This window comes from Neodiprion fabricii, chromosome 1, assembly GCF_021155785.1.
Source record: "Neodiprion fabricii isolate iyNeoFabr1 chromosome 1, iyNeoFabr1.1, whole genome shotgun sequence".
In the NCBI taxonomy this organism is placed as follows: Eukaryota; Metazoa; Arthropoda; class Insecta; order Hymenoptera; family Diprionidae; genus Neodiprion; species Neodiprion fabricii.
This window is the reverse complement of record NC_060239.1, coordinates 26,904,360-26,916,843: the sequence shown is the minus strand read 5'-3', so window position 1 is coordinate 26,916,843 and position 12,484 is coordinate 26,904,360. Positions and strand designations below refer to the sequence as shown.

General features: G+C 41.8%; 1 protein-coding gene across 3 annotated transcripts; it reads right to left on the bottom strand.

Annotated features, from left to right (window-relative positions):
- Positions 1 to 45: 45 nt before the first annotated feature.
- LOC124184630 lies at positions 46 to 11,942 on the bottom strand. Of its 3 annotated transcripts, none has more exons than XM_046574584.1 (8): positions 11,788 to 11,942; positions 7,047 to 7,183; positions 6,805 to 6,929; positions 6,539 to 6,678; positions 4,912 to 5,123; positions 3,727 to 4,012; positions 1,081 to 1,325; positions 46 to 994 (listed from the first exon to the last, which is right to left on the bottom strand). In XM_046574584.1, exons 1-8 carry the CDS (start codon positions 11,795 to 11,797, stop codon positions 767 to 769), a joined length of 1,383 nt encoding a protein of 460 aa, XP_046430540.1. In that variant the 5' UTR covers positions 11,798 to 11,942; the 3' UTR covers positions 46 to 766. The 3 variants fall into 3 exon arrangements, with proteins under 3 accessions (XP_046430540.1, XP_046430532.1, XP_046430548.1); XM_046574576.1 differs by lacking the exon at positions 11,788 to 11,942 and adding an exon at positions 8,473 to 8,614; XM_046574592.1 differs by lacking the exons at positions 3,727 to 4,012; positions 4,912 to 5,123; positions 11,788 to 11,942 and adding exons at positions 5,897 to 5,923; positions 8,473 to 8,614.
- Between the last annotated feature and the right edge of the window lie 542 nt (positions 11,943 to 12,484).

The following is a 12,484-nucleotide window of genomic DNA, read 5'->3' as shown; positions in this document are numbered from 1 at the left end:
GATAATCTCCAGGTCGAAAAATAAAAGCGATGACACTACATCGTGTACGTTTTGTACTTTTATTCAATTACATTTACAAAGTTTTGTATTCACTAATTCGACACGTATAAATGTAGTTTGCAAAAGAAATTTAAATTATATGATAACCATACAAGCATCATCCGCAGCGTATTGCGCGCATTGAAACACAATTTTGCGTGTGAAAAATAACAGATTACACACAATTTAAGTATTTAATATATCGAAAAATACAATAACTTATGCGTACGTAATTATTAAATTAATATTTGAATGGTGGGTTGCGAGTGATTGGAAAGTAACAAACTATATATTCTCTGCGTATATATATTATAACAACTGTTGCCTATTAATAATATGTAAAATCCGGTTCTTGGATGAAAAAGCCAGCGACATTTCAACTTTCGACGTACGGTTATTTGAACACAAGCGACGAACATGATTACTGCGACTACGATGCGACTGCAATACGTCACGTTATCATTAGATAGTCGACTGACAAATCGTGATATTCATATTCGATCAGCCGGCTGATCACCTTATACCTCACATACCGCAAGTGAAATAAATTTCCAATGTCCAGACTGCAGCGCAAAGTTAGCCAACCACTATATTATGCATAAATACCTCGGTACGATAAAGAATAGATATTTATTTCGTGCTCGTGTTGTAAAACATGGGAATATTCAGTGTGCAAGGGGGAAGGAAATACGAGGATAGGGGGGGAAACAGGATTTCGTTCAACAGGTTACTGCAGCAGGATCTCGTAGTCTGGGAAAGCGACTTCGGCTCCTCCGAAAGGAATGTAGAGGACACCGTGCGAGGCCTGAACTTTTCCGATGGACAAAGTTCCCTCGTGGTTGACACGCCCGACGAAAAGCGGCTCTCCGTCTTCGGATTCCCCGGCAGGCAAAGCGTTGGGGGGAACGTTTCCTCCGGAAGTCGGGACCCACGTACCGGAGCTTCCGCAAAGCACCTGGATTTTATCAAAAATATTACCACTATTGCCTATCCCCCTGGATTTTCCAAATTTTCGAATCACTAACGGCAAACGTCACGAACCTGGTATTCAGGCTTTCCGTGTTCGGCTCCTCCCCAGGCGATGTAGCAGACGCAGTGGCTGGGCTTGAGCTTGCCAGGAATCAGCGCTCCTTCGTGTCGGGCTCTCGCTACGAAGAGAGGTTCTCCGTCTTGCCCTCCAGCCAGGGCACCGGGAGGCACAACGCCACCGGAAGCGTCAACCCAGCAGCTTGCACCACCTTGCATGGGTGGCTGCATGTAGGCGGCAGGTGCCGACGGTGGGGCGTCTGCGATACGTAAGAAACGTTCAATGCCAGATCCGGTTTCAAGGGAGATGAAAAACAAAGGAGATGTGAAAAAGCGGCACAGGATGCGAATGAGAAAAGTTTACGTGTATAAGAAAAATTCGACAACTTGTTTGACCCTGGAATGGTACACTTATTTATTTATTTATTTATTTTTTTTTTTTTTATTTTTTATCAACCACCAAACTATTATACACTGGGGGACAAAAATTTATTGTGTTTATTTTCTCTGTTCTTTTTTTTTTAACGAGGGAAACGATGGTACCGTTTAAAATTTTTCGAAAATTCAGAGTGTGTCAGAATTTGATCTGAAGGGAGGGAAAATATTGAAAATTTGGCACAGTGACGATGATTTAAAATCAACGTGGGCTACAAACGTACTCCGGTGTAACATTCTAGGGTTAAGTTGAAAGAAATATCGAATTAATGATTAGGTTCAGGCAGCACTGTGCCAGTAGAAGTTTCAAAATTTGTCATTGTACACATATTTTTATCTTAATGTTAGAATGTCGAACACACCAAGCCGGTATGACTGATTTTGAGTTTGATAATATCAATCAAACAACAATTTAAATCTTGTTATTCCGTACTCCTGTGAAATGACTACCGCTCTTTATTTTGGTGTAAAACTGGCAATCAGAGTCTAAGTATTTTGCGTTTGTGCCATATTTTCAGCGCATTAGATATCATGCGGTAGTCTTTTTACAGAAATTCGAACATAATTTCACACATCGGGATACATTGTACCTTACACGATGATTTGTTAGCCAGGCCAATCGGCAACACCATTTACATGACAAACACGTAATTACATTCAACGAAGACAAACTGAGACAACGTGTAGTTATGTGGCAATCACATAAGGTCATTTCGTGAAAACAAACGTGCATATCCCAAGATACACACAAGTATACAACATGCAACGTATACATATAGACAGAGATCAATACGTTAATTTGTGAAGGATGTTTTTGAGCAGATATTATCATGCGAAGACGGTATAATGTAATAAAGTGAGACGAAAAAATTTGCGAGCTGAAATAGTGTATAAGAGAGTAAGAAAAATAGCCGTAGTCACGTGATTACCAAATTAGAAGAAGGTCAGCCTAACCTTTGATAGTTATTAGGCACTTCATTTTTGTTAACATTATACGTCGCGATAAGCACGGAAGCGATGTCAGCTTACAGAGTTTTTTTTTTTTTTAACAAGCAGCACAAGTTTTGCCAATTGTATTATTTCGAAATACAGTCCCATCATCAGTGAACTGCAGCACCATACTATGTACGCACCACATTGTCTTGTATTTGAATTGCCTGCAATTTAATTACTGGCTCCAAGAATTCATTCAAGCAATTTTACTTGACACTTTTCAAAACTTTAAATTATTCAATTGTGATCAATAGGTTAAATGAAGAATGGTTGAATGGGCAATGTAAAATTATATTAGTCAATATTCGAAGCCATCGTGAAACGTGAAATCAACACATGAATTGCTCAATTAGATGGTCACTGATTTCGAAATATTAAATCACGGCCATTCATATTCAAAAGATCCCGACGGGATTAATCTTTACTACCGAAACCAGATCCGAAAGGTCCGATACATTTTTATAAACCATCGTTCTACAGCTCCGATCTCGTACAGAATTCTGCATCCACTTCGAGAATGGTGAGCTTTAACTTTCATCGGAATGACAGATTTTGACAGTACATCGTTTTCGTTATATCTTTCAATTCACTGCGAGCTTACTTTTTTTTCTCCGGTTTTCCTGAGCTGTAAATTACGTATAACTCAGGCTTAGAACAAGACGTATAATTTTCAAGCTGACTATCTCAGGGTGCGGAGAAAATAGGTATATTAAATATATAATTTTATAGGTTTGTATAAGTGTTTTGATTACCCTGGACATGATTCGCGAAATATCGGATTCTAAGTCTCTGACGTAACGCGGGTAACAAGAGCAAGCGATAATTTTGAACGTGGCTTTAAATTTACGCATATACATACGTAAACCGTACCTACACACGTGTAGCATCAGCGACAAGATCCGTGTAATTTTGGTCGAAAGTTAACGGATATGATTCGAAACACGTATTGTACCTACGTTCATGTCTCAGAGTATCATCATTTTCCGCAATGAAGCTCAAACTGATGGGAATTTTTTTCAACTCGAAGTCCCGAGGCGCTGTTGAAGTTCGGATATCGATACAGCGATTAAATCACTGCAGTCAAATCAAACCAAAGACAGTATCGTGGTACGGATGATGGAACTCTTTGGACATTGATCGAGCACTTGGAGAGATTGATGATTAATTCATTACAGATAACAGCAGTGTTTCACTTGTCAAGTGCCAGATTTGAGAGAATCCATGGTAATTTACATTTCTGCGGTGGGCCAAATCCTGGCGTAGGATGTGCGGGCCTTGGTGGTTGTGTGCCAATCGGTCCTGCTGCCGGTCGGGGAACCAGGACACTCCATTTCCCGGTTGCACCCCAGGCAGTCCGAACACCCACGTAGCTGATGCCGATGGGGTTTGGGTCGCGCCATTCCATGAGCACAAGCCCGTTCTCATTCCCGACACGGACGACGATATGTCCGTCGACCCAAGAGATTGAAAATTTCTTCCGCTCGTTGGCGGACAGGAGGTTGGGCGTCTCGGCGCGAACCTGTCCGGATGATGACGTTTAGGAGCGGGGTTGAAGTGCCGGATTTCAAAAATCCCGAAAGCGCATAACTCGGAATTATTTGATCGCGAAAATTGAAGTCATGGAATCAAGCTTTGAAGAAACAACGAAGCTTCGAATGGCCGGAAACCCGACGGCTCAAAGCTCCGAAATGTAAGGTTCCTAACATTCGAGTTACGATGGAGCAAAGTTCGGAAAATTAGAATATAGTCACACAGCGTAGTTTACTCGACGAATGGGTGTAAGAAATCGAAAAAACCGAAAATCAGAACAACCAGGATTCCGAACGTTAAAATATCGAACATTCAAAACAAAGAAAAATCAAAGTGGTGAAATTTCACCACGCCAAAAATTTACAGAACCGAAAATCTTCGATCATTCGGAATTTGGATGTTTCAGATTTTTAAATTTTCTGTTTTTCGCACTTTCGAAACCTTGACATGTCGGAATTTCGCCCTTTCGGGACTTTGAGTATCGGCTTGCGGACCATTCCCAACTCTGATATTTCGTCAAAGTTTGATATCCTTACTTTAAGTTTTGCCACCGAAAAATTCGGAATTTGGCGCTTTCGGAACTTTTTAAATTCGGAACTTCAACCCTGCCTCGATTTAGAAAGGTCCTTCGGACCTTCGACTATACAAGGACGATACGCGATTCGTGCCAAAGGATTGATATTACAATTTCGCAAAAGTGACGAATCGACACACCGCGATACGAAAAGATCCAATAGTTGAATTTGATCATTCGTGGATTTCGCGTGACGCTAGGTTGAAAAGCGTGGAAAAGCCCGGCTTGGTCGGAACGAGGAAATCCGATGGCACGTTCATATTTCGTTTTGCGATGCATCTATTAATCGTAAGAAGAAAACTTCGAGGATGAACCTTGTCGGGCTGCTTGCGGTCGTATCTGATGACCGAGGCTGTGTTGTTCCATCCGGCTAGCAAAACTTCGTACATCGGAGACGTTTCGCTCTTTCCTTGGGTTAGGGCAATGTGGGCGTTGCTAGGCGCGCTGACCTCGATTTCTACTCTGCCACTTCTCACGGCATGGAAATTGTACTTCAGCTGATCAGCCGTTTTCAGGGTAACCCGACCTTGTCCAACGTACGAATATCCCGGTATTAAAAATTCACTCATTCATTCACCACCCTATCAATTCTGCAAATTTCTTTTCATTTGTCCCGACGATAATGTCCACGGTTAGACTTTACTCTGCTTCCACGCCCGAAGATAAGCAAAACCTGTCATTCCTTCTGTTTTCTACATGTATTACACACTTGTATCGTCAGCTTTGGCTCGTCGTTACATTGAGTATAATTATAACGAGTTATCGTTATATTTGTGGATGAGGCTTCCCCTCGGGTCATGCCGAGGTCACTAGCCGTACGTCAACAAGAAAATTTTGTACCTGCATGTAAAACAATCGATGCTGTACAATATAAATACACGATACAAGCTGCTGACTGTATCCCACGTGGATACGTTAAATTTGAATAACAGCCTACGTCGTCCGAGTTATTTCCAGCATATCACACCGTCTACATCGAATTTGGAAAAGGGTAGATTCGAATTACGATCACTTCGTGACTGCGACCAATTACTTATGTTCCCAAAAGCAGGCGTGGCCCAGGCAGCGAACGTGAAACATGAGGAGTGTTGGTATGTAAGACAGGATGCAAGTGTGGAAAAAGTGTGTTTGATTTTCGAGCGGTATAGGTATTATAGCGTGTATCTGGGGCGTGCATTGGATATCAAGGCTGTAGGTATGTAACATCGCAAGGTCCGTACGGTAAAACAAGCAAAAACGATATGTTACAAACGGTGAGTCCAGCAAATCTTTTCTTAAAATGTTTCGTACTTTACATACCGCCAAAATAACCGGCAATACACCTGCCTGTGGCAACCAGGTAGTTTTAGGCAGATCCCAAGGTCCGAAATTGGGCCGAAAGGTAGTGGAAAATGTGTTTTTATCAATATAATTTGTACATGAAATTTTAATCGAAAATCTATTATCCAAAGCCTCCTGTGAACAATCTACAACTTCTTAAAATCTCACTGCTTTTAATGCATCGCATTTCGAAAGTATGAGATTTGATTTACGAAACGATCGACGCAGTGGAAAAATACTGCGCGTTGTCAGACGCAGCTTATGCGCCTACCTTCGCAAGTGAATTTAATCCGATGGTAGAACTCGTCGGCACGTGTGTATAATACTCGACAGGCTTGAAGCATTGAATTTAATATCCTACTCGCCTGTTCGAAGTAACCTTTGATGCAGTGGTTACCATACTGAACACTACAGATTTGAATTCGGACCGCTGATCGAGTGGGACTAAATTTTATAGTCCGGAACTGTGACATGTAGAATAAAGAAGGCGTGTAAAAATCAAATCTAGGTGCTACGCTGCTTGCAAATGAAAAGAAATAGTAGTTTTAAAATACTTGTGTACACGTTATACGGTTTATCGTGTCTGCGATAGTCTTAATCTTCCGTGATAAAAATACTGACCTTCGATGATCCATTCTCCAGTCGCACCCCAACCAGTGCAGACACCGAAGTAGCCGATACCGAATGGCTGTGGGTCGGTGTAGGACAAGAAAGGATTCGGTTCATTTTCCCTGCCGACGTCGAGGTTGCCGTTGTACCACCTTTAAAGAAATGTGCAACTGTCAATGGAATCGCACATCGCGCGATGCGACCAACGAGTATGGCCGAATTTTGCAACGATGCGGAATTAGCTTCGTTGCAAAATTCCAAGGTCGGAATCCACGTACCGGATCCAGAACCCGCGGAAATCGCTTTCGGTAAGAATTCCCGGGGTATCAGCCTCGGCAACTTCAGGCTTTGATCTGTTCTTGCGGATGACGGACCTTGCGTTGTTCCATCCCCCAAGGAAGACCTGTTGTCAGCATAACGTAACATCCGGTTAGCAATGCTTCGCCGTGCAAGAATTCGAACGTTGATGTACCTACGCAAGATGCGAATCAAGGATTTTCAGATTTCTTTTGGAATTTACCTCGTACATGGGATCACCCTCGCTGGGGCCCATGGTTAAAGCAATGTGGGCATCGTGTCCGGCCTTGACACGGAATTGTATCTGACCAGAAGCTACTGGGAAGAAGTTGTATTGAAGCTTGTCTTCCGTAGATAGCGCTATGAAACACAAATGAAAGAAAATAGTTATTTGTAGAGTTTGCAGTAGCTATCGTACACCAAAATATGAAAAGTTTTTTTTTTAATTCGCGTACTTATTTTTAACCAAACTGATTGAATTTCTGCAAAAAAATGTACAAACAATGACCTACGCAATTAAAACAGAGAGACGTAATTCAGAATACAGCTGCGTAAATTTGTACATAGGTATATAAGTTAAGAATATACAGTCACTACAAAAACGATGCATTTTGTCTGATAATTCAGTTGCGTACCAGAGGGTAATTAAGCCACATTGAATCAATAAGGACGTTAATAAGAATAATAAAAAGTAACGCGTCTGGCGTCCAGACGCCTCGGCGCCGATGACGCGATCCTGCGGCATAACCATTCGGACAAGGTTATCTGGCAGTGATGCAGGACACCAGAGGATCAATAGCTCAGGTTTCCGAGTTCTTGGCACACATTCTCTGTGTATATAGTAAACACCCCGAGCGGCGAAGCGAACGCGAAAAGTAGTGATGAAAATTGATTTCTGTTTTCTTCCACCCCGTAGAACGTGCTGAAGTAAAATATCGACACGCGATCCATGGATTCATTTCCACGTCAGTTTTACGGAAGGACAGGAACAAGATAACGAAATAATGAAACGAAAGGTCATTTGGCCCTCGCTCCTGCCGAACTGACAGCTCAAAGTTGACGGGATGCTTGCCGTGCATCATGACGTAAGCTTTGTTGTTGGAACATTGAGAATAAACGATTATACTAGGTCATGGCTTTATGGGAAAGTGAAATGAAATGAAATAGGCATCCGTGATGAAGTTCGCGAGTAAAAATTTTCCTCTTGAATTTTATGAAATTCGTGGTATTACATCGATCCCCACAATTTCTTATCAACTTGAAACTAACACCGAAATTTTTATCATGGTCTGCAGCGTGTGCTCCTAGTGCTGTAATTAATCACAGAGCTCGGTTTCCACTGTAATTATAAAAGGTCGAAAACCCCTACAAGATCTGGATAATATAGGATCAGCATGCGAGACGCTTCGAAGCTGTCACACCGAGAACAATCGAAGTACGTACAAACATTCTGGCTACACGGGGTCATAACCCGTAATTCCGGTCCTACGGGAAAATATTGCCTCTGATTTTAAGCTAGCGATATTACGCGAAGATGATCCTATAGTAGTTTGCGAACGCGATGCCAAATCTTTCTTGAATTTTTAAAAATATAACATCTTCAGAGTCTTACAACAATGCCGGATTTTTTATCCTAATGAAACGCATACCCATATTGTACTTGAACAGCGTCTTTAATAGGTATCCCAGGTCAGTCGTGGAGAAGATCAAAAGTAGTATTAAACCTTTGACGAACAACTTTTTCAGCTGTAGACTATCCTCCTCTACGGAAGTCATTATATTGTTTAAAAACTATTCACGTTAACACTAATAAGTTAAAAGCAACATATAGCACCGATGCTACTGTAAACAATCGTCAACGTAAAACATTATACGAGTACGCATAACGTTGTTCGCTCGTGCTTCAGTTCCAATAGATACGTCAGCCCAAACACTTTTTATACAATATTCTGTTTGTATTATTGTAATCTCTCCATAATCGTTATTTTGCGAAGCGTATTTGTTGTCAACGGTTCAGGTGTCAGCTCCGATCCCCTCCAGCCTTACAAGATCGCGAAACTGATACAGAGATCTGTTGTGATCGAAAATTAATTTTGGCTCATGACCACTACCCGATGAACATGACTACAAACTGAAAGCCGAAGTGAGACGGTAAATAAACGTAAGTTTTATAAATAGTAACTAATGTCATGCAAACGAATATTGTACCCACGTAACGTATAGATATAGAGTCATAGCGGCAAATTACATCACTCCTGTAATATAACGACGCGGAGCTGCTCACTGACCAGCGATTCTCAAGCCGGAATTTCGAATTCTTATACGTGTACCGACTGCACTAAAGCTGGTATAGAGAACGTTCGGCTTCATGCAAATTACAACCAGGCACTCAGGCGCTCCGCGTTTAGTGATCAGTTTTTCGATGACCTCGGACTTACCGTAGTATCGAAGGGTGAAATTAACAGTGTCATGGAATTGTTCTGGACGCGGATTCTCAACGTGAGCCAACTTTTCTAGAGAGCAATCGCTAGTCTGCGGAACGGTGTGGGAATGACAATGATTGAATCAGCCTTTGCGGAGTCTCCGGCACTGGTATAGAGTATAACGTCATCGTGTAAGTTAGGAGCGTTAAAACGCATGCTGCTCAATTCCCGCAAAATAAGTTCGTTGTTTGCCTCGTCGAATCTTCGATTCCGTAACAATCACGGTGTGAAGTCGTAGCAAAGGATAAACGCGAAATAAAAGAAACGTCGCGTACTGAATTAACTGTACTTTGGTGCGCCTCGAAAGGCAACGAGGTCATTGAACCCGCCTAGCAATGCGCTCTCAAGTACGTACCGCAATAATTTGGCACGTGGAGGACGGCCGATGAAACGATAGTCAGTATTTTGAATAGGAATAACGACACGCCCATTATTTTATTTGAAAAACCGGACGGTTTTACATAACATTACATTTTGTCTACAGTTAAGAAGGTGGCGTTGGAACGCATTATGTGTGCGCAGCATCGGGCTCGTAAGGTCATGTGAGATAACCGCCATGGCTTTGAATGTCGCCGGTCTGTCCCAAATAGGAAAAATTGTCGGGTATAACGTAAAGGGAAATCAGAAAAAGATAACACTGAACGAAGCTTGACGCCAGAAACGTTGTGCGCGGTTAAATTAGAAAATACTTTTCTTGTGTGACGGGAAAAATAAAAGTATTGGAATTTTTTATTTCAACTACATTCCTGTCGGCGTGAAATTTAAGCGATAATCATAAAGTAACAATTAGGTGATATTTGGATAGAAATACGATACTCCGACACGCTTCGGTGACGTAACGCTTCATCAATTACAGTTTGATTGGTTTATAATCCTACTGTATACATATTGCGAGATTAAAATTTATAAATTTAATTATTACGATGGGAAGAATTTTTACTGCGCTAAATTAACATATTTTCTAAGAATGTTGGTGGATAATATGGTTCTGGACAATGTGTCTAGTGTTGCAAGCTTGCAGGGCGTGCCTCGTCTCTTCAGACCGCAACACAGCATTAACTACAGTCTTGCCCCTGGTGTGCAGGTTCTTTTAGATGCATGAAAACAATAGCGAATAGGTGAAAAGGCGGTCGGGAAATCGGCTTGAAGCGAACCCGGTTAAACGCCACGTCAGCAATAGCTACGGTGCTGCGTGTATGCAGACAAGTTCGTCATAGGATCTCAATGCTGGATCTACGTCATTCATACTTGACGGATTCTCAAAGAGGAAACGGAAATTGGCGCAACACCTATGGTTCAAAGCTCTCATCTCCGCAACGTCGCCGGTCTGTCAAATTTAAGAGAAGATAATTTGTCGCAGAATTACGAGGAGTAATTCATTGGGCACAATTGCACGTAGGCTTCGATTGAATCAGAAGTGATTAAAGTCGGAGATCGCATCATCGCGGAATGAATCGCGCTACGTGACGTATGCATGTCCATCAGTGCAATTATCACCGTTGGAACGAAGGCTCTATTCGTCTTTTGTGATAAATGGGGTCGCGCCTAGAGCCACGAAGTGCTGCTTCGTGCTGCTCTCAGAGCCCGAGTTGAGGAGTATCGCACCGGCGAGCGGAATGCGGGCTGCATTAAAAATAGAAGAACCAATCTTCGGATTTATGCCTCGGAGCATTTAGAATCCTAAAGCTCATATATCGACTGGACCCAGAGGCGCCTCGATGATCGCATCGCTTGCTCATTCGGGAAGGGAAAATGATGCGTAGTAAAACCGTCCCGAAGGACACTGCTTGCCTAGTCAGAATGCCGGCCGGCTTGTCAAACCGTTCACTGATCACGGAGCATCAGCCCCGCCCCGACTATATTTAGTAGTCACTGGTAAAAAAAAAAAAAAAAAAAAAAAAAAAACACGCCAATAGATCTCTGACGTTTAGCATTCTTGAAACTTTCCGCCATTGGTGTATATGCAAAAGGTTGTATCGAAATGCGGGATTTTCTCTGGCTGCAGCTTCTGCGATCGAAATCGAGCACCGATGTTTGATCGGATCTATCGGAGATCGTTGCTATTTTTCTAATCTAATTGTAAGCAAACGCATCATTCGTGCATGGAATTCGTTGATTCGATAATAACCGAAATAAATCGTACGTAGGTACGGAATGCCGGTGCTATTGCGTAACCAACTGGTAATAGATTATTGTTTGAAAATAATTTCGGACAACCCGTGACTCGGGTCTTACAAAATTTCCAACTTTACGTATGTATCCCTTAACGCTGAACACCTGTCCAAACAATTCCAAGCTCGAGAATCTTACCAGAAAGTTCGAAACACGCAACGAAATTCGTTGTATGGGTGTAATGAACTAAACTCTAGGATTACAAGTGAATAATTCACGTAGCGAACTGTTTACAGAGAGGAGTCAAGTCAACTAACACTTTGTCAATTTGATTAACACTTGTGGGATAAAATCTGGAGAATTACTCACTGTGTGCCATGTTTGTTGTCGTACGAAGGCTGCTTTGAACGTTGACAGGAACTGCGAACTAACGCCGCTGAGATTCAAACCGTCACTGTGAACCGTCCGCACAACTTTTCTCCGCGTCGTTGGAACAACGTTGATAAACGCGCATGCGCGTATACATAAACACGGATACGGGAACGCAGAAAAATGCCACTGCAAGTTTGCAGCTTGTTCTTAATTAAAAATTGTGCATGAGTCACATGAGAAGAATAAGTAAATATAGACGCTTGAATAACGATGGACGAAGACTGGAACAAGGTTGTCCGGTAGATTGTAGATCGAAAACAAACCCTGGTAAGCTGCATAGGTACCCATGGGAATTACACGTCTTGGTCGAAGCTTTAAATTTAATTATATATTTTCGATGCCAGCGTCGTGCTCGATCAAAAGTTTGCGGATTGTGTGGAAAATTTCCACAATAATTTCGGTTCCGCATAAGTAAATAGCGGTAGTCGTTTAACATTTACCTCGCAGCGAATTGAAACTGAAAATCCAGCATCATTAGTGTATTTTCATATTTTTATGTGAATTCTTATGACTTCAAACTAGAAAATATTTAAGCCAGGTAATATACTGTCTTCCCGAGAGTTCGTAAATTTCTATGAATAACCGGAAGAGTTCTATGAATACGTTAAGTGGATTATAACGATCAAACTAAAAG